The sequence below is a fragment of the Nannospalax galili genome, unplaced genomic scaffold, assembly GCF_000622305.1.
Source record: "Nannospalax galili isolate Female #2095 unplaced genomic scaffold, S.galili_v1.0 scaffold375, whole genome shotgun sequence".
In the NCBI taxonomy this organism is placed as follows: Eukaryota; Metazoa; Chordata; class Mammalia; order Rodentia; family Spalacidae; genus Nannospalax; species Nannospalax galili.
Genome location: NW_008337054.1, coordinates 453099 through 477845, shown reverse-complemented (window position 1 = coordinate 477845; position 24747 = coordinate 453099). Strand labels below are relative to the sequence as shown.

The 24747-nt window shown below is 43.9% G+C and overlaps 1 protein-coding gene across 3 annotated transcripts in view; it reads right to left on the bottom strand.

Moving 5' to 3' along the window:
* Positions 1-21594, bottom strand: part of Gabrr1 (gamma-aminobutyric acid type A receptor rho1 subunit) — a 31653-nt gene extending 10059 nt beyond the window's left edge. Inside the window, exons 1-6 of one of the 3 annotated variants that reach the window (XM_008831834.1) lie at positions 21419-21594; positions 12575-12628; positions 8930-9036; positions 6624-6691; positions 5324-5547; positions 1455-1537 (exon numbers count right to left, since the gene is read on the bottom strand). In XM_008831834.1, coding sequence (XP_008830056.1) covers positions 1455-1537; positions 5324-5547; positions 6624-6691; positions 8930-9036; positions 12575-12628; positions 21419-21543 — 661 coding nt within the window. In that variant the 5' untranslated portion in view covers positions 21544-21594. Of the gene's footprint in view, positions 1-1454; positions 1538-5323; positions 5548-6623; positions 6692-8929; positions 9037-12574; positions 12629-16883; positions 16937-21418 lie in introns of those variants that run through there. The other 2 variants (XM_008831835.1, XM_029562974.1) reach the window with 2 other exon arrangements.
* Positions 21595-24747: the final 3153 nt, after the last annotated feature.

Genomic DNA, 24747 nt, shown 5'->3' with positions numbered 1-24747 from the left:
CCAGAGGCCTGGAAGACTCTGTTTCCTTATGTTCACGCACCAACCCTGGCTCTTATAATCTTTCCACCCCCTCTTCCACAATGATCCCTGAGCCCTGAGTGGGTGAGGTTTAATACAGGCATCTTGTCTAGGGACACATACCCTACAGTCTCTTATTGTCTAAAACTTAGCCAATTGTGGCCTTCTGTGTGCATTGCACTCTGTTGTATGAGAAAGCCCCACAGGTGAGAGTTGAGGGCTGTATTAGTATTCTCTCCACCCCCTGTTCCGCTATGTTCTGTGAGCCTTGGGTATAGGCGTTCCAGTGTAGATGTGTCACTTAGGGCTGGGCATCTCTCAGACAGATATTTTCTGTGTATTACGAGTTATGGAACTTCTTTTTGCAAAAGACAGAGGCTATTACAAAGTTCCACCACTGGTCACACACAGAGAATATATGTTTTTGTCCCATTTTTAAAGCTGGTTTTGTTTTATTGTTGCTGCTTTCAGGATTCTTGTGTTCTGGGTATCCATCCCTTGTCCAGTTTGTGATTTGTGAACATTTTTTCCCTTCCAGGGTTGCCTTTGACTTGGTTGATACTGTCTTTTGATGAACAAAAATGTTTAAATGCTGACAAAGTCAAATCTGTCTACTTTCTCTTTTGTTGCTCATGTACATTTTCTGAGGTCCCTTGGGCATCCATGGCAATCTCAACCTCCACAGGAACTCACAGAGACAGCTGCCCATGGCAACTGTTGCCAAACTTACTGTTGTCAGGAATATTATTATGTTTTTTAGCAGAAATGGTATTTGGAAGGGTAATAGAACCAGGCAAAGTCTCCTCTCTCCTCTCTCTCTCTCTCTCTCTCTCTCTCTCTCTCTCTCTCTCTCTCTCTCTCTCTTTCTCTCTCTCTGTGTGTGTGTAGTGTCTATTGGGTCAAGGGCTTGGGAGGAGATTCATAGTCATTAATTTCTATTCCCGTGCCCAAGCAGTTGCCCCGAGGATGTTGTGAGAACTCCTAGATCCATAGAACATGGAAGAGTTCAATTATAGACAACTTTACCCCATATTTGTTTTTGACTTTTAACGTTATCATAGACCTAAATAATCATCTTTTAAAGTATCATTACAGGGCTGGAGAGATGGCTCAGTGGTTAAGAACACTGTTCTTGCAGAAGACCCGGGTTCGAATTCTAGCACCCACATGGCAGCTAACAACTGTCCGTAACTCCAGTTCCAGAGGATCCGACAGCCGTTTCTGACTTCGGCAGGCATTGCACAACACAGATGCACTTACCTACATGCAGGCAATACATGTATACACATAAAATTAAAAAATAAAATAAAATTTTAAAAACAATAATAAATAAAATATTTTTTTTAAAAAAGCATCATCGCAGATAAGTAACACCTAGTCTGTCTGCTACTGAGAAAGGTATTAAGATCTGCTGGCACCGGCTCCAGTCTACTCACAGCTTTCAATTTCCAGGGAACATGTTTGTGTGTCCAAGGGAAACCGGCTGAAGTCCATGTTGCACATTGCTGTAACTGTAACCCTGGAAATGAAAAGGTAAAATTCAAGTTTTCAGAGCCTGCCGAAGAGAGGTACAAGACGAAGCTAACAGGAAAGGTCTTTGCTTCCTTAGTGGGCCTGCCTCCTTTCTCTAGTTCCTATGCTAAGCAATGTGCAGGATCAGGACAGACTCTTAGATGTGACACCCCTTTGGTGTTCTCCTATGTTTAACATCAGGCTCTCTCCAACGTAAATGAATATCTCTGCCAACACCAGCACCTTCAATTGAAAGAAGCAATGTTCTCAGCCAACATACCCATATGAAATCTCTCTCTCTCTCTGTGCGTGTGTGTGTGTGTGTGTGTTTATGTGTGTGTGTGTGTGTGTGTGTGTGTGTGTGTGTTTGTAGCTTTAAGAGCATGTATTAGTCTCCTGTTTGAGGTAAATCCAGATTCTTCCATCCCTATATTGACGTGCAATGTTGTGCACAGTATTGTGTCACTTATACCAGTTGCCAAATTTGTAACTTTTTATATTATTGATATTTTCATATTGATAATATCTACTTGTGGGTTTAGGTGTTTTTAGCATATAATTCCATGGAGACCATAGTAGCTGCAGAGCACTGAGCGGGCTCGTTATGCTATCATGCAAGCATTTGGCAGCACCTGATGGTTTTGCTTCAGAGTTAACACAGGAAAGCAAACAAGCACAGATCATGTAGTCATAGATGGAAAGTCTCCCATTCAGTGGGGGACTTCACAGCAGAGCATGATTATCGGTTGCTGACTGGTGTTAAACGTACAGTTTTACCTTCAGCCACACAAAATTTGCTATGCATAAGTTGTGGAAATGATCTGGATAATTCATTGCCAAAACACACACACACACACACACACACATACACACACACACACACACACACACACACACACACACACACACTTTGAATTTAAATGTTTAAGAAAAAGAATATTCTGGTTTCTGGTGACAATACTGCCACCATTGCTGACTTCAAGCTACTGGCCTGATGCCCCCGAAGGGAGGGGAGCTGGGAAGAGGTGTGAGCAGCACCCTGCTCTTCAAAGATACAAACAAAGCAGGACATAGCTGACTGTAAAGTGCAGTTACATCATTAGGAAGAGCTGGGTTTTGAGCAGCTATTACTTTTGCTTTTAATAGAACTTAATCTCTTTGTGCCTCTATTAAAAAACAAACACTGAATAATTTATAAAAAACAGAAGGCTGGGAATTCCAAGATCAAGGTGTCAGAGATGTGGACCTGACGAGGCCTGCTTCTCACCCCATGCCATTTTGGTGTCTTTATGAGTTAGGAAGGAGGACAGGTTCCTAGTTTCTTTCTTACTGGTGATGCTGCCATGCTTTATTGTGCTGGTAAAATGCCCATCACAATAGAAGCTCACCCATCAGAGGGCCAAGTCAGCAGCTGCTTGAACCTCCATCCCTCCTACTCCAATGTGCCCTGTTCATCAGGACATCCAGGGCTCACAAATGTTCTGCCATTACTGAGCCAGCATATCTTGCACCATCCACGTTCAAGGAGAGGAAAATATTTTGATATTTCTATTTTGAATCAGCAAGTCAGGGCTGATCTATTGTTTTGTCCATCATCTAGTCAAAAAAGCTGAGCAAGCCTAAAAATGTGTGTTTATCCAGTACCTGAGACGGACACAGATATCCAGGAAATATTCATCCAGCGTTTGAGAGTTGTCATCCAAGTCAGCAAGAAAGTGCATATATCTTTAAAGAGTGAGTAAAACTCTACACAATCTTCATTTCTCACTTTTGTCTTACTAACATTAACAAAAACATGTTCCTCAAATCCATACACATTTGTCAATCTAAGCAAGCAAATGCTTACAAATATTTATTTGCACTCTCACTTTGTAGAACTAGTGTTGATGGCAGAATAATAAAAACTGATAATGGGTTTTACAAGGAAAAAGTAGGAAATGTTGTTCAGATTATAAATATATGGAAGTTATAAATAAAGAGTATTGCATATTTTATTTCATTTGTGAACACTGCTATGCATCTGCCTTGTATCGCTAGAAAAGAAATTGCAAATCCATAACCTCTCTGAGGACTTCCTGTAGGAGATGGTCTTGCAAATCATGGAAAGGCAAATCTCATAATCACTGCTTATCTCTAAGCCAGGGATCTTTACGAATATTCCTTTGCTGGATAGAGACAGACATTGGTATGTAGGTCCATCTTTGCCATTCTTCAACACAAGCCCTGAGCAAAGTCTGTCAGCCTGAAATACACCATCCACACAGCATAGGAGAGTCAATCACAGCCAGTGGCCATTCCCTTCTGTGAGGGCCTGAGCTGGCTCCACCCCAGGGACGTGAGGACTGCAGTTTCTAAAGCTGTTCTTGTGCAAAGGTTTCATTTTATGCTGTGTTGAGAGAGACTACCTCTTTCAGGCAGCTAAACACTCAGAGGCATCTGAGCCTGTGAGATGATATTTGATCTCTTTCTCCCTCCCTTCCTCTTTCCTATTTTTTTTCCTTTTGACAGCCCTAAGGGGGGACCCAGGGCCTCACACTTGCTAGGCAAGCACTGTATCACTAAGCTATACACCCTCAAGCCCTAGATTTTGCCCTTGACTTTGTAAAAGTGATGCTCAGAATGACATTAACGTAAGTTGCCCAGAGCCTCATAGTTTTCTGGCTAGAAACTATGCTGGCCAAACAAGGCAAAAGAATGTTTTTAAACCTAACTTTTAAAATGTACCAGAACATAGGATTTAGGAAGCTAGTGTTAGGGAAAGAGGAATTTACGGCTTGTTTGAATATACTGCTTGTCTGAATTTACTGCTTGAATTTACTTGTTTAAATTTACTGCTTGTAACCAATTAACTCAACTGGAGACACGACACAGGCATCCGGAGATAGAGACAAGTGCTACAGTCCCCGGAGCCTGACCTGTTCTGTGTCATGTCATGTAGACATGTCTGCTTACACAAGATAACAGGAAAGAGTCATGCCAGGCACATACCAACGATCTCTCCCCGATTGAGACACCTGAAGGGAGTTGTAACATTTTTCTTGTTTTAAAGTTATTGGTTTGTGAAATGCTTGCTTTGAAACTATTGGCTGTATAAACGCGGGCTTTTGTGTAACGGTTGTGGGAGCCTATATAATCTTTACCTAAAATTGCCTCAGGGTCGATCGCTCTAACCAGACCTGCGTGTCCTGGAAGGACGGTCAGCCCCAGCTAGCTGGTTTAATAAGACTCTGCTTGATCTTTGCATGTCTATACTCGTGCATTTGTTCTCCAGAAGAGACCCACCGAGTCACGGACCCTAACACTAGGAACATGTGGGTCTTTGAGAACAAGTTTTTATTTCTCTGACTCCTACTAGAAAAATAAACTTTTAAATTCAATACTTAAAAATAACATACAGGCAGGGCCTAAACCCTCAGTATCAGCTTGAGAAATTATTCCAAATATATATTCAAGACTGAATAATTCTTTTTCATTTTTATATTTATTTATTTGTTTTGTGCATGTGTGTGTTTGGGAGGGGCATACCACAACATGCATACAGAGGTCAGAGGACAACTTGCAGGATCTATTCTCTCTTTCCACCATGTGGGTTCTGGGGATTGAACTCAAATTGTCAGGCTTAACAGAAAGTCTCTTTACCTGCTGAGCTAAGCCCTGATTTTCTTTAAAATTTCTACTACTCATAAATAAACTTAGTTGTTTTTTTTTAATGTTAAGTTTAGAGCCAAAAAGCAAAATGTGAAAACTCGTGAAGCTGCCCCTTGTCCTGGCTAAGCCCCCCTTTTCTCCCCACCTGAGGCTGTATAGCACTTTCCCATCTGGCTGCACCCTCAGCATAACGTTGTCTGTGGTGGTGTCATGAATGAAGGAGCGCTTGGAGTGCACAAAGAACATGTCGGGGACCCAGATCTTCTTTACCAGTCGGCCGTCAAACGTCATGCTGAGGTTGTTAGTGCTGGGAAAAGACAGTCTCTCGTCCTTCCAGTAGTGCCTCAGGTAGAGGGTCATGGTAAAGTCCTGTAGATGGAAGAGAGGAAACTCAGACATCCACCCACCCACCCACTGTGGATCAGCAAGAGATCCTATATTGCTGTGGAGCCATCATCAATGGGAAATGAAACTGAGGCAAGCGGGTTGTGGCTTCCAGACCCTGGGGTTTACCACAGCAAGAGGCTTGGAACAGATCCCACCCATCCCCAGTGTTCACCTGAACCCCACCCATCCCCAGTAGTTACCTCCATGCCCTGGGCAGCTGCCCTGCCAACATCTGTAATTCAAGCTGGAAGTGCCATTGTTGGTGTCAGTTGGAGAAGAGCCTGGTGGATGACCACTCCCGTTCCCAGTCCTAGGCTAGGCTGAGCTGTGTTCTTTGCTGCTTACTGGAGCCCCATGTGAGGAGGACTGTAGGAGTGGCTGGCTGGATATGTAGCTTCGCTGTCTTACTCAGTGTTTCTGGGAGCATGCCCCCAATATACATGCTAGAATGCTTGTTTCAGGCCTGCTTGGGGGCTCCAAACCAAGAGAACATTCTGAAAAGTCCTCTAACTTGTAGAATGACCCCACCCCACTCCTACCCATACTGCCCTTTTGACAGAGTCTCCTAATGTAGCCCAGGTTGGTCTGGAACTTCCTAAGTAGACCACACTGGTCTCAAACACAGACTCATCCCTCCTTCTGCCTCCTGTGTTGAAATCACAGGCTTGTACCACCATGCCAGGCTGGGAACATTGTTTTTATTTTTTAAATCTGAATTCACCGAACAGAAGAAAAAAAAAAAAAAGGATATTCTTGCTGTTCCTGCATGTCCAGAGCCAAGCACAGGCTTTACAGGAGTATGGTGGGCTTGGCTACAGGGTGACTGAAACTTAGGCCTGCATCTCAGACAGCATCCACCAAAGACCAAGTTTGTTATTTGACTCTTTCTCATGCCAACAGGGAGCTCTGGACAAATGATGCAATCTCGGAGTCATCTGTAAAGTGTGTGTGACAATTCCCACCTGCCAAGGAATTCTGAAGCTGTGGAACTCCTGCCCAGAAACAGGCCCATGTGAGCCTCCCTCCCTGCCCAGGACCCTGGACTCAACAGCACTCACCATGTCAACCTCTGAGATGCTGTCCAAACTCTCCACTTGCACGTCCACACCAACAGGGATGGCTGGGCCTGGGGAAGGACATGCACAACCATTCACTCTTGCTTTTCTCTTTCTTTCCTTTTCTTTTTCTTTCTTCCTCCCTTCCTTCCCTCCCTCCCTCCCTCCCTCCCTTTCTTTCCTTTTTTGAGACAGTCTTACTATGTAGTCCATTCTGACCTGGAACTCACTTGTTCTTGCTGCCCTCAAACTCTCAATTTTCCTGCCTCAGCCTCCCAAGTGCTAGGATTATAGGAGTCACACCAAGCAACATTCTTTCTTTTCACTAGAGCTTTTACTATGTAAGAGACAGGCAAACAACTGCTTCCTCTGGAACTTTGGAGTCATGTCAGAGTCAAACATGAGAAGGTTTGGCCAACACCCACCTGAAGTCAAATAATAAAGAATGGGTGCATGGGCTGGCACTTGGACTGTCCCAACCAAAAATATTAAATAATAATAAAAGTACTTTGGCCTGAATTGCCCAGATGATTCTGGAATGATGAGATGAAAACAGAAATCCTCCTCTGGTTTCATATGCTCATCTGAAGCTATGGGAAAGACCTGGGTCAAATCTGGGTCTGGTCCAGGGAGCAGCTGTAGGAATGACTTTTACTGTATGGACATAATCAGGACTAATGGCTTCTATCTCCCCCTGCAACCAAAAAGTTATGAGGTAAACAAGCTCACTGAGCCATGTGCTCCTCTTGTGACCTGGGAACCTGATCTTAATTCCTCAGGACCTAACTTTGTCCTCCACTGAGACAGTGGATGAATGTAGGTGTGCTTGATTAACATATCAAAACACCATAAGCAGTGTGCCATTCTCATTAAAAGCAGTGAGAGGAATTGAGATGTCAGTCAGATGAAGTTTAGATGCAACAGTACAGATGACAGAATGAATAAATGATTTTTACGGGGCTGAAGGAATGGCTCAGCCAGTAAGAGCCTCTTGCTTTGCAAGCACAGGACCTGAGTTCAGCCTGGAACCCATGTAACAATGGTAGTGTGAGCCCCAGTGCTGGGGAGGCAGAGGCAGGAAGATTCCTGAGGCTCACGGGCTAGCCAGTCTAGCCTAATTGGTGAGCTCCAGGCCAGTGAGAGACCCTGCTTCAAAGGAAGTGGACAGTGTTCCTAAGGAGGATGCTGAAGGTTGTCCTCTGGCCTCCATATACATGTACATCCACACACACATATATATGCACTTACATACACATATCCATAAAAAGTAATTTCTAAAACAAATATTTTTCTCCAGAAAATAAAACAAACCTGGGAAACTGAGGTGGCCCAGCAGGTAGAAATGCTTCCTACCAAGCCTGATGACCTGAGTTAGATCCCCTGAATAAATACGGTAGAAGGAGAAAACTGACTCCCACAAGTTGTCCTCTGACTTCCACACGTGTGCTGTGATGTGCACAGCACTGCACTCTCCCAAATAAATAAATGAATAAATAATAAATAAATAAATGTTTCAAAAAATAATAAACCAGGTGCTGGAGAGATAGCTCAGTGGTTAAGAGCACTGGCTATTCTTGCAGAGAACCAGGATTTGGTTCCCAGCACCCACATGTTGGCTAACAACCACCTGTAACTCCAGTTCCAGGGGATCTGATGCTCTCATCTGACCTCCATAGGCATTACACAATACAGGTATATTTACATACAGGTAATACACTCATACACATAAAATAAAAATAATAAATAAAAAATAAATTTTTAACTTTAAAAGAAGAGAATAAACCAAATCCACAGGGAGGAAAATCCACTGGACAGTAAGAGGGCTGAAACCCAGCAGCCACAGGGTAAGCCTTAAAGACTTTACGTTCTTCTACAGTGCCTCATCACTCTCTCAAGCAGCTTTCATTCCATTAGACCCAGCACACCACACTCCGATATGTAAGCAGCGTTCATCTGCGAGCTCCCAGATGAGAACAAATTCAGTTCAAGGTGGCTGCATGGAATTTCAAAGCATTCCCAGGAGGCAGCTTTGACTGCAGCTGCCACAGGAGTGTCTGCCCCACAGATCTTGAGTGAGTCTTCCCAGGAACACCGTCCAGGGACAGCTGGCTTGCCCCACCTGGGTACCCACACAGGTGCTCTGACAATGCCCAGTAGAGCCTGTGGCATGGAGGATAGATGTTCAGGAAGTGCTCAGCCCACCAAGCTCAGCTAAGGCAGATCTATCAGTGCAGCTGGGTGGTTTGAAGTCCTGTCACAGTCAGAAGAACACTGTGAAAGAAGTTCCCCTGACAGTGCGCATCCCATACCTCCAAATCCAGGCCTCATGCTGAAATCGTGGTCGTCGATCCTCAGTAGCTGCTCTGACTTGGTGAGAGGTGACTTGGTGATATCAGAACTTTGTTTCAGAAATGGGCTGCCACAAGAGGGTAAGGAGGCTGATCACACATGCCAACCAAGGCAGGTCAAAGCCACCCGTGTTCTGCTTACTCTTGTGGATTCACAGGGTGTGCTATTTCTTCCCTGAGCCACCCCCTTTCCTTTCTCCAACTTTCTGGATAAAGAAATTGACCCAGAAGTTCCAAGACAGTGGTTCTCAACCACGTAGAGGAACTTCTAAAATAGCAATGTCCCAACCCTGCCTCCAAGATTCAGATTTGGATCATCTGAGAATAGGAGTCTGGAAACAGGGGTAAGTTTTTTGTGTTCGCTTTTGGTTTCCCAGGGCTGGGGGTACAATGTAGAGGTGGAATGTCTGTCCGGCATAGGCAAGACCCTGGGTTCCATCCGTCACTAGCACTAAAGGGCAAAAAGCTTCTCAGGTGATTTAATGTGCAACCAAGACTAGGAACTACGTACTGGTCCAAGTCCAAATGACAGGTCAGACTCAGGGAAGGCTGAGGGGGGAAGCTGTGACTTCAGGGAAGGCTGAGGGGGAAGCTGTGACTTCAGGGAAGGCTGAGGGGGAAGCTGTGACCTCAGGGAAGGCTGAGGGGGAAGCTGTGACCTCAGGGAAGGCTGAGAGGGGGAGCTGTGACCTTAGGGAAGGCTGAGGGGGAAGCTGTGACCGTAGGGAAGGCTGAGGGGGAGCTGTGACCTCAGGGAAGGCTGAGGGGGGAGCTGTGACCTTAGGGAAGGCTGAGGGGGAAGCTGTGACCGTAGGGAAGGCTGAGGGGGAGCTGTGACCTCAGGGAAGGCTGAGAGGGGGAGCTGTGACCTTAGGGAAGGCTGAGGGGGAAGCTGTGACCGTAGGGAAGGCTGAGGGGGAGCTGTGACCTCAGGGAAGGCTGAGAGGGGGAGCTGTGACCTTAGGGAAGGCTGAGGGGGAAGCTGTGACCGTAGGGAAGGCTGAGGGGGAGCTGTGACCTCAGGGAAGGCTGAGAGGGGGAGCTGTGACCTTAGGGAAGGCTGAGGGGGAAGCTGTGACCGTAGGGAAGGCTGAGGGGGAGCTGTGACCTCAGGGAAGGCTGAGAGGGGGAGCTGTGACCTTAGGGAAGGCTGAGGGGGAAGCTGTGACCGTAGGGAAGGCTGAGGGGGAGCTGTGACCTCAGGGAAGGCTGAGAGGGGGAGCTGTGACCTTAGGGAAGGCTGAGGGGGAAGCTGTGACCGTAGGGAAGGCTGAGGGGGAGCTGTGACCTCAGGGAAGGCTGAGAGGGGGAGCTGTGACCTTAGGGAAGGCTGAGGGGGAAGCTGTGACCGTAGGGAAGGCTGAGGGGGAGCTGTGACCTCAGGGAAGGCTGAGAGGGGGAGCTGTGACCTTAGGGAAGGCTGAGGGGGAAGCTGTGACCGTAGGGAAGGCTGAGGGGGAGCTGTGACCTCAGGGAAGGCTGAGAGGGGGAGCTGTGACCTTAGGGAAGGCTGAGGGGGAAGCTGTGACCGTAGGGAAGGCTGAGGGGGAGCTGTGACCTCAGGGAAGGCTGAGAGGGGGAGCTGTGACCTTAGGGAAGGCTGAGGGGGAAGCTGTGACCTCAGGGAAGGCTGAGGGGGAAGCCGTGACCTCAGGGAAGGCTGAGGGGGAGCTGTGACCTCAGGGAAGGCTGAGGTTGGGGAAGCTGATTGCACAGCTGAACCTCATGCCTTTCACTTTCCTTGGTCACTCTGTGGAGGGAGGATAGGGCCCACTCAAATACTGAGGACCTTGTTTCCCTAAGAACTGCCTTCTGAATTGCACATAGGGCCACTTTTAGTTATTTTTGTTTTTGTTTTTTCTGCATATATAATGTATTTGCAGGGTTTGGCATTTTATAAATGCAGCTAAATTTTTTTTTGTATATATAAGTACATTTTAAATATATTTTAAAATATAAAAATTGCTTCTCAGTTTCCAGAGAATGTAGATCAGTATTTCTTTGGCAAATTAACAAAACAGCACTTATAAAACATCTGACATCTCTAAATTGCTCAGTTACAACCTCAAGTTATCTTGGCATTCATATTAATTCTGAAAAACCTAATATAATTTTCGAGGTTTGACAGTGGAACAATAATATTAAGTCATGACTAGAGCAATTAAGAGAATCGTACAACTTAACGCAGCTAAATTTTTAAATGTAGTAACCCATCCACAGATAATTGTCTTATTGATTTCCTATCTGCAGAGCTTGTTATAGAAATAAGAAAGCACAGAAAAAAAGAAGAAAGCACAAATATATAGTCTTAGTTTGCCTTTCTTAATGTTTTATTTATTATTTTTATTTTATGTGTATGAGTGTATTGCCGGCATGTATGTGAGTGCACCTGTGTCGTGAAATGCCGTGGAGGTCAGAAGAGGGCTTTGGATTCCCCTGGAACTGGAGTTAAGGATAGTCTGTAGCTGCCATGTGGGTGCTGGGAATCGAACTAGGTCCTCTGCAAGAGCAGTCAGTGCTCTTAACCACTGAGCCATCTCTCCAGCCCTAGTTTGCCTTTCTTTAGTTAATGTTACATGAGCTGTTCTTTAGCTTGATTTTCTATCATTTAATATCCCTTAGAGGTTTTTTTTTTCCCACATGGGAGTGCCCCATGCACTGCATAGTGCATCATGAATGGATGTACCACTGTCCATGTGACTGGTCCTCCCTATCAAACAGGGGAGCCGCTCTGGGTCTTCCATACAGTAAGCAGTGCCTTAAGCATTCTTCATTTCCTACAGCATAACCCTTGGAATCCTTAGAAATAAGTAACCTCCTCCCTAGCTCCTAATGCTGCCATCAGACAGTGTCCTCTCTAGGGACACAGCCCCCCACACACACACACTTCCTTTCCCCAGTGCACAGGCTCCCACTCTTGGCAAGCATCAGTACCTCCCAGGGGGCTCATTAAATTCTAGGTCCTGAACCTCACTGCCCACTGTCTGGTGCAGAAGTCTGGGCTGAGGCCCCTGAATTTGCATCTCTAGCAAGGTTGCTGATGCTGGGATCAGCAGGGGATGCCTAGGAACCCTTTAGGCACATTTTATCCTCTCTCTGCCCAGCTCCACCCCTGTGACTGGCTCTGCTCAGCTCTCAGCACTTGCTCTCTCCCCTGAAGGAACCTCTAGTGCACAGGAGGAACCATGAAGAGGAGGGCAGAAAACTAGAGCTCTTTTCTCTCCAGAACCTGCCTTTATGCAGCTGGCTCATTTCCCTCACAGCAGTTTCCCCAACCCATAAAAAAAGTGAAGCTTTGTGCATGGACTGGGGTGTAAAGTTAATTGAGACGTGTGGGGGGCGGTACTTTTCAAACTACAAAGAGGCATGCAAAGGGAAGGAGCCCTTGCTGAGCACAGGCGGGAGTGGCTACAGTGAGGGATCACCCACGGCAGCGGAGGAAGTGGTGGTCCAGCAAAAGGATTGGTGCAGCCACACACTTAAGGCTCTGAGAGGAAGCAAAGCCTTAAAGGAGAGAGAGAGGACATGGACAGGTCTCCCACCCAGCCTGATCCACCTCCTGCTGGGCTCCCCTACCCCCTTCCTGATCCTTGTCTGGCACCATACCTGCCTTGCTTGTGGGCATCGTCCTGTGCTTCTCTTCTCTGTCTTTGAGGTCTACTATGAAAACAAAAAATAAAGATGTTTTAGAGACTGTCTAGTAACTATATCAATAAAGCAACCCTCGTCCTCTATGTATGCTTCAAATGTAGTCAGAATAAAATGGAGAGGGGGAAAAGAGGCTCAATGTATTAATCTGGCCTTCTGATGAACATTTTCCAAGTACCCACAGGAGCAGGGAATGAGGATTAATTATTTAGAAGGCCTGATTTGCAGAGATCTGATTTAAACCCCTTCCTCTCCTGAGAGCAACACACACACACACACACACACACACACACACACACACACACACATCTACCCAGGATTGAAATTAAACCACTCTTTCAGAAGGTTAAGAGTTGTGCATTCTAACTTGGATCCAACATAAAACTGAGAAACAATGCTGCCAGGTGAGCAGTGTCCTCTCAGCCTTTCCTCCAGCAGAAGTTTGGCCAAGTGGACACAGCAAGCAGGAGATGAGAGAGAATGAGGCTGGAGCTTTTATTTCTCCTCTGCCTCTCTCCCACCATGCTGCTGACTAGCAATGCCCTGTGCCTTTGCCTGGGGTACATGACTTCCTAGTCTTCCTCATCCTTGGTGGGGGGCAGCATCAGCATGTCTAGTTAGTGCCCTGAACTTTGCCCACATCTCTGTGAGGAGTCCTTGTTTTCCATTATCATTGGTTAAGCCCCTGAGTGCAATACCATTTTCCTTGCCAACTCCACTGGTACAAAGGCACATATCAGGACAGATGCACAGGGATTATGTCACCTGTAGCACAGTAGAGCAGAGCATGCAGGAGAGGGGCAAGAGTTGGGAAAGCTAAGGCAGGAGAGGGGATAGGCCACTGAGGTCAGGGTCTCAGGCACATCCAGCACCTGAGCAGAGTTAACCATAATGGACTCTCAGCATGGGGTGGTTGAATGAGGACAAAATCAGTGCCGCCCTCCGCTCCCCCGCCCCCATAATATAAGCATACGAGAGAGACAAGAGAGACTGAGCAAGGAGGTTGGAATAGAAAACAAGTTGGCCTGTTCTGACTCTGGCTAAGATAAGAAGATACTGGTTGAGGGAGAGGGTGCTGAGGTGGTTGTGTTATACAAGTGACCAAGGAACTTCCATGAGAAAGTGACAGCTGGTGCTCAGGAAGAGGCAAAGTGTAGACAAAAGCCATAGGTGGAACTCACTACACTCAAGGAGCAGCCAGGAGCAGGATGGCCATGCTGGGGAGACAGCGGGAGAAGGCAAGGCAGGGGACTGGCCAAACACCTGGCTTTGCTCTGCTGGTTACCTCGGGCCAACCAAGCTGCCCCTCTGGTTTCTGCAGTCTTTCTGCTTGGGTAGCTGTGGGCATGGCTCTTGGGTACAATTCCCAGAGGCAGTGAGCTGGGGCAGCACAAAGACACTAGGCAGTTAGGACATCAGTGTGTTACCTTGAACCCTGTTTTTTTTTTTTTTTTTTCTGACCCATGGCAGACCTGGCAAGTTTCATGTCACTGGCCATGCCCTTAATTGTGAAGGGAATAGAGCCAGGCATGGAGGTGACTGTCTGTAATCCCAGTGCTCAGGAGACTGAGGCAGGAGGATTGATCCCAGTTCCAAGGCCAGTCTGGGCTACATAACAAGACCCTGTCTCAATCCACCCCACCACTGCAAAAAGAAAGAAGGGATTGGGCTTCAAGACGGTTCTGAGGGCACTAGCATCTGCTGCAGGGGGCAGCATCCCTGGAGGTGAGCAGTACTTGCAGCTCCAGTCCTGCTCCCCAAGGCCACACTGGAAGGGGTAGTCCCTGGCCAGAGCCTGCAGATATAGACCTGTCAGTGCCCACATGTACCTGATTCTTATGAGGATGCTCCGGGATGGTGCACATGTGTTGTTTCCTGGATTGTGTTAGAGCTTGTACACGTTCCACATGACGAATAGACTCTATTTTCCCTCAGGTGTAAATAGTTTATCTCCTTTGATTCCTTACTAAGTGAATTCTGGATAACTGATAATCTGCTTTTTGAGTTACATACTCTAAAATGTTCAATGCTCAGTTTTTTGTAAACTTGCTAGGTACACAGTCTGGGGTTTAACACAAGTCTAGATGTCCCTGTGAAGGTATTTTTTAAGATGTGATAAACATTCAGATCAGTAAGCAGAGAGTAAATTACCCTCCATATTGGGGTGAGCCTCATTAATAGTTGAAAACCTTGAGAGAAAAGACCAAGCTTTTCCAACCCAGAGGAATTCCACTTCCAGTTTGCCCCAGCTGGCCTGGCCAGGCTGGCCTCAAACTCACAGAGATCCACCTACCTCTGCCTCCTGAGTGTTGGGATCAAAGGCATGTGCCACCACGTCCAGCTCTAACTGTATTCTTACATAATCTTCTTTTAAACAAACTATTTTGTATAGTTTCCTTTTATTTTATTTACTAGGCAGATATCTTGAAATGCAACCCTGTGATGTCTCACTATGCAGTGATGCCTCTATCGCTCTATGATGTTTTCACTACCTTGAAATGTTTTATTACTCTGTAACATTTTGAAAGTCTATGATGCTTTCCACTTACTGTGTCTAACTGCTGATAAAGATGTAAAACTAAGAAAATTGAAAGTTCACCAAATGGTTTAACGAGGCACGTGGTCCAATTAGTCCAAAAAAACCATAGATCAAATGTGACAGACACCTAAACTTCTGCCAGTGATATTTGTTTTTGTAAACTGCAGTGACTGTTTGACTGATTCCTAGTCCAATTATTCTGACCTAGCTACAGATCAAAGGCTGCAGATGTCCTGACCTATGCCTGAGAAATCTACTTGGTAAACTATGATGACCTGGTGAATTCAGGAAGGAATTTTTCCCAAGATAACATGGCCCATCATGAAAATAGACATAAGGCCCAGGGGCCAGGCATAAAAAGATCATGTGAAAAGGCTTATATAATCTCATCTGTACTTCTGTTTGGGGCCCAGAAAATCCTGAAGCCTTTATTGCCAATTCTGGGACCACATGCATGTGAAAAGAATAAAGGAGTTTTTCACCTCTCTCTCAGGTTTGATCTCTTAGCTATTAGAAGAATTTTTCCATATCACTGTCTTATGGTCATTGGTCTGTCACCGTCACTGACGTCTGTTCCCAACAATTTGGTGGGTCACTAACACCCAGGCCTGCTTCATTACCCTTTTGTAAGAAGCACACATGGAGAATGTTGTCTGCCTGAGCCTCAGGTAGTCTCTACCTAGATCTTCCCTTTTTTACTGGTACATGTCCGAATATAAGCACCCTGCTCATTCCTTCTTGAAGACACTGTGTTTACATTTAAAGCTCTGAATATTCCCTTTGATGGGAATTGCCTATTGCATGTCCTCAGTTACTTTGGAAAGGCCTTTCTGCCTTGGAGCTGTCTCCATTGTCTACGCCACTCCCTTGTGAACAACTTCTGTTTAGCAATTTCTTCTTATTCACTTTGTGTTTATACGACTTGGAACATGTGTAATCCTCACTTAATGCATGACATTCCCTCAGCTGATCAAATGTATTAGCTGTTAGAAACATCAAAACACAAAAAAGAGTGTCATGGAGAGGCCCTGCACTACTGTGCTGTTAGAGAAGAACTTGCTAAATTCTCTGCCTGGCTCCAGCCACACCCTCTGGCCCAGGAATTGGAACAGTGAGCTATGGAAGTCTTCTCTACCTAACCACTGACACCAGTCTCTTGTGAATGGTGCTGGGGTGCTATATCCCGGATCATTTTTTTGGTCCTCTACCTGACTGATTCTGATCTTGGTGTAATCTTACCCCATTGACCACTCCCTCCTCTGACCCTTGACACCTCATTGGAGTGCCTTCCAAGTAGCTGGGACTACAGGCCTACCTTACTATACCCACTTCCTCTGACTTCTTAAATATTCTTCTTCCCCAATGTCTGTCTTTGATCCTGCTCTTATTTCATGCCATATTTCCTCTCTGGGTCCCTTGTCCACCACTGCCCATGAAGACTCCCTTTAAATCTATATCTTCAGGCCTGGTTCCCCTGAGCTGCACACCTATTTCTCTTCCTGTGAATGGACAGGTGTCTCAGTATCCTGCAAGTGCATCCAAGGCCACATGCTTCCTGCTCTCCTGTCCCTGACACCACCTCTTACCCAGTCAAACAGTCCAAATGCCTACTGGACATTTACCCTAATGCCATGTAAATCCTGGCAACTCTCCAAAGCTCTCAGCTCCATCTCCCCCATCCCTGCTTATTCCAATATTATCCCAGATGAGCCGTTTGCCATCTCTTACCTGTTCCAGGCACGGCCTCTGGCTATTTCCTCTGTCTCCCTTCTGGGACCCTTCTATCCATATCACACCATATTGCCTGGTATGCAAGCAAGCAGGATCTCTCTGAGATGGAAATCTGCTGAAGCCATTTGGGTCTCTTTACCTTCACAGGAAGTGAAGATGTTTAGTACTGGTTATGGCTTCAGGTGGAATCAATTTGCCTTCCACAGCCTGATCTGGCATTTGCCCAGGGGCCTGTAGTACAGATAGTCATGTTTCCAGCCTTCCAGCAAAGAGAGGAAGGATAGTAAGTACCCATTCATTCATTCTAGAAACATTGCCAAGTGCCCTGAAGAATGAATGAAGGCAAGCTCCACCTGGTCTTCCAAGGAGATTTTTTTTCAAAGACTAGTCATTTGCTAGTGCAATGACTTGAGAAAGGCAGGTGAGATGCCACACAACGATAAAGGGGTGGCCACTCTCACTGTGCAGATTCAATTCTGCACCCCAGACAATTCCCCCGCTAACTCATGTGTGTCTGTGTTTACCTTGCTTCCTTTTTTATTGACATGAACCATGAACAGAAGCCTGGATACAAATTGCTAGCAGCTTATGGGTTTAGAATCTAAGTGAAACATAAAAATAAATTTTAACCTAAAGGATGGGGTATAAATTGAGTCCACTTTCTGTTTTGGAAAAAAGTTTAGCCCAATCTACCTAGAGCTTTAATTTTTTATACATTTATCCATTTGTGGAGGGCATACATGCCATGGTGCATGTGTGGAGGTCAGAAAATAACTTGCAGGAGCTTTTCTTACGTTCTACCTTGTAGGACCTGGGGATGGAAATTGGGTGTTCAAGCTTGGCAGGCAAGTGACTTTACTTGCTGAACCATTTCACAGGCCTGTACCTAGAGCTTTAAATGTTTTCCTGCTAGTTGACAGGACACTTTCAGAAGTCTATCCTAACTAAACAATCATGCATAATATTTATAATAATAAAGAGGCAGACTGGAGAGATGGCTCAGCAGTTAAAAGCACTGGAAACTCTTGCAGGGACCTGGGTTCAATTCTCAGCACTCACATGGCAGCTAACAACCATCTGTAACTCCAGTTCCAGGAGATCCGATGCCCTCTTCTGACCTCTGTGGGCATTGCATGACACAAGTACACTTACATACATGTAGGCAATATACTCTTAACATAAAAATAATATTTAATAATAACAAAGAGGAATCAATTAATGTCAATAAGTAGAGGGAAATGCTTAAATGGTGGTACACTGCATGTTATGCATATTATACATGATTATGCAGCTACTAAGCAAACATAGAGGCAAAATTAGATTAAATGCAAAAATTTACAAATAGTCACAGAGTAATTCCAACCTAGTTAATAGTCAGACTATACTAAGAATAAAAGACCAGAAAGGAGTACACAGACACGTTAGCCAGTTTCCTTCCAGCATTCGAGATTATGAGTGACTCTCTGTATTTCAGTTTTTCCCATATTTAAAAAATAATTTCCATATTTATTACGAATTTCCATATTTCAGAATAAAAAATGAAAAAATCTGACAAGTAACTTTTGAAAAGAGTAAATTTCACCCTGTAGGAGTAGGACAGAGACGAAAACTCTCTGGTTCCATTCAACTTACTGCAAGTGTGTGGTAGGGCAGTTAGGTGAGAGCAATCAAAGGAATGTAGACAGAAAAAAAAAGCAAAGTTGTTATTTGATGATGGTTACAAGGAGACCCTGTCTCCAAAAACAAACCAAACAAGCAAACAAAACAGACTTAAGTGTAAAATCTGAAACTATAAAACTTTGAATAGGAAACACCAGAGGAAAACCACATAAGATCAAATATAGAAAGCGTAGAGTTTACCTTAAAACTATCAGAATACCTGAGCACAGTAAAGGTGAAGATGCAAGTCAGTACACAAACAGGAGTGTTTCTATACACTAGCTGTGAACTGTCGAAAAGAGAAGTTGACCAAACAATCCCATTTACAATATCTACAAAAATAAAATACTTAAGAATAAATTTAACCAGGGAAGTGAAAAATCTGTGCATTAAAAATAATAAAAATTGATACTGAAGATAGAATTAATACAAAGATATCCCATGTTCATAGACTGGAACAATTCAATGTTTATTTTTACTTTGCATGTATTTATTTAGTGTGTGTGTGTGTGTGTGTGGTGTGTACATGCATGCACAAGTGTGGAGGTTAGAAAACAATCTGTGGAATTTGATTCCCTCCTTCCACCATGTAGATCCCAGGGATCAAACTCAGGTCAACAGACTTGGTGTCAGGTGCCCTTATCCACTGAGCCATCTTATTGCCCAAGGATTAAATTGCTAAAATGTCTACAGTACCCAAAGAAATATATGGATTCACTGTGATCCCTGTGGTAATTGTAATGGCAGAGCTCAGAGATAAAAAGCAACGCTAAAATGTAGACAGGACCCCAGAAGACCCCAAATGACCAACTCAAAATCTTAAGCAAAAGGAACAAAGCTGGAGACACCTTGCTATTTGATTTCTAATGATATTACAAAGCTATAGTAACTAAAACAACATGGTACTAGCATAAAAATAGGTATCAGTGAAACAGAATAGAGACCAGAAATGAACTTATTCATTGGGGATTGAACCTAGGGCCTTTGTGTGCTAGGCAAGTGCTCTATCACTGAACTATGTCACTAGTTTTGAATGCTTATATTTATAGTCAATTGATTTTGACAAAGGCACCAAGAACACACACTAGGAAAAGAACAGTCTGTTCAATAAATGCAATAAATGCAAAACTGATCATTTGCATGTAGAAGGAAGAAAGTGCACTCTTATACTACAAATAATCAAAATGAAGAATGAATTCAAAATGGATTAAAGACTTAAGTATAGCAGGTCATGATGGTGCATACCTTTAATCCTAGTACTTGGAGGCAGAGGCAAAGGCAAGCAGATCTCTATGAGTTGGAAGCCAGCCTGGTCTATATAGTGAGTTCTAGGCCAGCTATGGTTTCAAGGAGACCTTGTCTCCTAAAACAAAACAAGCAAACAAAACAGACTTAAGTGTAAAATCTGAAACTATAAAACTTTGAGTAGGAAACACAGAGGAAAACCACATAAGATGGATCTTGGCAATGATGTTCTGCGTAAGACCTCAAACACAAGAAAAGCCAAACTACGCAATGGGATCGGGTTAAACCAAAAAGCTTCTGCGCGGTAAAGAGAACAATGATTTGAATGATGTGGTAACTCATAGACTGGGAGAAAATATTTACAAGGTCTTCATTTGAAAATGGGTTATTACCAAGAATTCATAGGGAATTCAACTCAATAACAAAACAAAATGAAATGAATAACGATATTTAAAATAGGACAAAGACACCTGCCTACCTACAGTTTTTCTTTTTCAAAAGAGGCCATACAAGTGGCCAGTAGAGACTCAAAAAGCCTGTGTCAGAAAGAAGTGAAGAAAAGGTAACTCTTGTGCACTTTTGGTGAGGCTGTAAATTAATACAGTTATTGCAAAAAAACATGAGGTTCTTTAAGAAATGGAAGGTAGAATCATCATATAACTCAGCAATCCTATTCAGAGTTTACATCTAAAGGTTTTGAACTCAGTATTTTGAATAGATGTCTGAGCGTCCATATTCAGTGCAGCATTGTTCACAATAGCCAGGTTATGGTATCAATCCAAGTGTCCACAGACACAGAACATTGTGGGGAGGACTCTCTCAAACCCCAGGAGGGAGTACATTTTTGTCTCTTCAGATATACCTTCAAATATAAGGAAAACTAAACTTGGGTTTGGAATTAAAACTGATGACCCAAACTCAAGGATCCCCTTTTCTGACTCCATTTTCTCCTCAGTAAAGAAGGAGTGCTGGGTGGGGAGGAAGCCTCCAGTGCCCCAGTGACTGATGATACAGGGCAGGAAGGTGCACAGGGGGCATACCAGGTCAGTGTGACTGGAGCCCCCAAGTGAGGTCTAGGGCTGCTGGCCTCTTGCAGCCTAAGCTCCATCTGTGCAGTCTGCTACGGCCAGGGCAGCACGTACTGTCCTTGCCCCTCGCAAATTACAGGTGGGGGACAATCTAATGATCCTATTAGCCACTTGGCCTGAAGAAAACTGCTTGTAAACAAGGTTGCAAAGAGCCCCACATTTGTAACAGAAATCATTAGAAATTCTAGAATCTTTTCCCCAGATCACAAGTTCCACTGGGCCTTTGAGAACTCAAAGGTTTGTTCCAACCCAAGGTGAATGCAGACATCAAAGAATGACCCCCAGTTTTCAGAATTTGTACAATATTCTCTTTTCCAGAATCTTTCTTTTATCCAGGATAATTAATATCCAATTTAAGAATACATGATACTATCAAGTGATGTATCATTGTAAAATAAAACCCAATTCTAATTTCCACAAAGGGAAAGGAGGAAGAAGGCTCCGGCAAGCACAGAGCCAGCAACAACACAGCACTGGAAGGACTCAGAGATCCCACTTTACACTCTTTCCTTAACTCCTTTGTCCCTCCATGTCACTCACCTGCCTTCCCGGGATGGCTTGTGAACTCCTTTTCCTGGCCAGCATGCTATGCTGCTCTCAGTGACCAAAACCCATCCCCACCACAAAAGAAAGATGCCAAATTTCATATTCTGGACAGCCAACATGGATTTCCAAATCAAACAGTTCTCCCAAGAAGCCGGGAGAAGGAGCCAGTGTTCTTTACTCCCTTAAGATATTGCTCTGTTTGTCTTTAGAGGGATGTTTACTCCTGCAAAAACCAACCAGCAATCTATAATCTGGCCAGCAGGAGAAAGCAATTTCCACTAAACCTGCAAATCCTCCTATGTCAGATGTCAGGGATTTTCTGGGCTGAAGTTGAATTCCCATGTCCTGTGGAACAATTAGTTCATCTGGTTTAAATTAGTTCATCATCAAATGTAGAAAATATGTTGTTAAAAGTCTGTATCTTCTAGTCCACTGAATAGAAGGAAATAAGTGTGGACCAAAGCACTTTCCAAAATGAAAAGGTTGTAAGTGCCGCCTGTCTTGCCTGCCACAATCCTTCCCTGTCTATTCATGACTCCAGAGATGGTGGAATCCTTAAGAGCTAGGCCAGCTGTTGTGATATATATCTGTAAATTCAGTATTCTGGAAGGCTGAGACAGGAAGATTACAGGTTTGAGGATATCCTAGGCTACACAGCAAGACTCTACCTTGAAAAACCAAATCAAACTGAAAAGGGGGAGGAGGAAGAGGAGGGGGGGCATACTGCAAGATGAGTCATGTGGAGGAGGTACCACTTTTGAAAACATAAATGTAGCTCTCAAAGGACCCTGTCGGTTTCTAACAGTGAATTATTAAAAGAGCAAACCTGGCCCTTAAATCACCCTTGCCTCCTGTCTTGTCATGTGACTGTTCTTCCTCTCAAATATGCTCCTGCCATGATGCCATCTGCCATGTTGGGATGCAGCCAGAAGACTCTGACCATGAACTGGAATGATGGAGACACTCAGCCTGTTCTCTCAGCCTCCAAAACTATCTGCTAAATCACTGTCTCTTCCTTACACATTACACATTTGTCAGACATCAGAATACAGACTAACAATTACACAGAAGTGAATGAACTGATGAGAGGTTTATTGGTTTGGTTTTTTTTTGGGGGGAATTTAATTGATTTGTCTTAAAGTTGTATTTCTTAGCTATCATAGAAACCCTTCCTCTTCCTTTTTATGCTATCTGCAACTCACAATTAGATTAGTAAATTCTGATCTGTAAGCGAAGATAAAACATTTTGAAACTGATCCCTTGACACGTTACCCTCCTCCACATTCAGAAACTCACCACCTTTGTTTCAGGGCAATACCATTGTTTACGAAAAGTTAGTAAGAGTCTGTCTTGCTTTGTGTCCTATCAGTTAGGCAACGAAAGCCTTCCTTAGAATATAGCGGTGTCACCAGTTATAACCTGCCATTTTAGGAAACAAAGTTTGCCTGAATTTAAGTCAATGTCTAACCAAGTCCTCCCTGAACATTGGCCCAGGTCAGAAATCCAGGCCTACAAAGAGTAAAGCAGATCACTTTTAGGCAAGGTTTTTGGGTAAATGTTTTGCAACATTTTCTGAAAAAGAAAAAAGAAAAGAATTCACCTTAATATTTACATGCTAGAGATAAATTTTGATGCAGTTTCTTGGGCTTGATTTCTTATTCTTATTGGGACAGCAAACAATAGATGCTTGCACTTAGAAGTCCACTCTATGATTCCTTATGATAACATCTAGATAGAAGCAAATTTGGAATTATTCAATACCTTATGGCTCAATTCTGCAAAGCAAACCAAAAAGTTTCTATGGTGAATAACAGTCCTTAATGAACCTATGGAAATGATCAGCTAAATCCAAGGAGACCAGGCTTTAATATGAGGCTTGATATATCTTCTTATATAAGTCCTCCTTTATCAGCACTGTTAATAAAGAGACAGCATCAAAGACCCAAGGTTACAAAACTGGTTGTAGCTCTCAAAGGGAAACTTTGTAGTAAGGCCTTTCCCTCTACTGGAAAGTCCCCACACAGGAGTCTGAGGAGAGAGGCTGTGCCAGGGTGCTTTCGGCTTTGTGCCCTGCATGATAACGCGCTCCACTTATTTCTTCAATTATAAGAGCTCAGAAAACTACTTCTATTTTTAGTTTTTTTAAGGAATCTCCATACTGAGTCATCTGATCCAGTTGTACCACTCCTGGGTATATACCTAGAGGAATCAATCATTGTACAATAGAGATGTCTGCACACCCACAATAGCCACATGACATTTGGACCACTAATTCAGATGGAATCAGTCATGTGAAATTCCATAAGGAATCAGCTTAGATGGATTTGGACCACTGATTCAGATGGAATCAGTCATGTGAAATTCCATAAGGAATCAGCTTACATGGATTTGGACCAGATTCAGATGGAATCAGTCATGTGAAGTTCCATAAGGAATCAGCTTAGATGCCCATGAATGAATGACTGCATAAACTGGATCAGACACACAGACACACAGACACACAGACACACAGACACACACACACACACACACACACACACACACACACACAGAGTACAGTGTTACTCAGTCATAAAAAAGAATGAAGCCTTGTTGTTTGAAAATTAATGGAACTGAAGATATCGTGTTAAGTAACATAAGACTCAGAAGGACAACTGTCACATGATACAGAGTCTAGACTTAAAGACAGGAAATCACAAGTGTGACAGAACCAGGGGGTGAGGGAAGAGGGACAAGAAAGGGTAATGGGGCAGGAATATGATCAAAGTATGTCCCAATAAACATTGTTTTGTACAATTAACATATACCATAAAAACATTGAAAAGATTAGCTAAGTCTTCTTACCACATTCCTGACAATTTTTTTGGATGTTTTTCTTTTCTCACATCCTGGAATATGCAGGGCTCTAATGCTGTGGGAAGAAGGCTGAACTGTACTTTGAGCGCTACATTTTAAATTTCAATTTTTATTCATATTATAGCTTCATTTATGCAGATGAAGAATTTATCAAGTTATTTTGCTTATAAAAAGAATGTTCTTGCTTAACATGGTGGCACACGCCTTTAATTCCAACACTCAGAGGCAGAGGCAAGTGGATCTCTGTGAGATCCAAGCCAGCCTGTACATAGTGAATTCCAGGCCAGCTGGGGCTGCAGGAAGAGCTGTCTCAAACAAAAAATGTTCTTGTGTGCATGTGAGAGAGATAAAAAGGACAAAGGGAGGGAGAGAAGAGAGAGAGAGAGAGAGAGAGAGAGAGAGAGAGAGAGAGAGAAACATGCACTTTATTATTTCCTTTTTGATGTTTCTGTTTCTGTGTGTGTGTG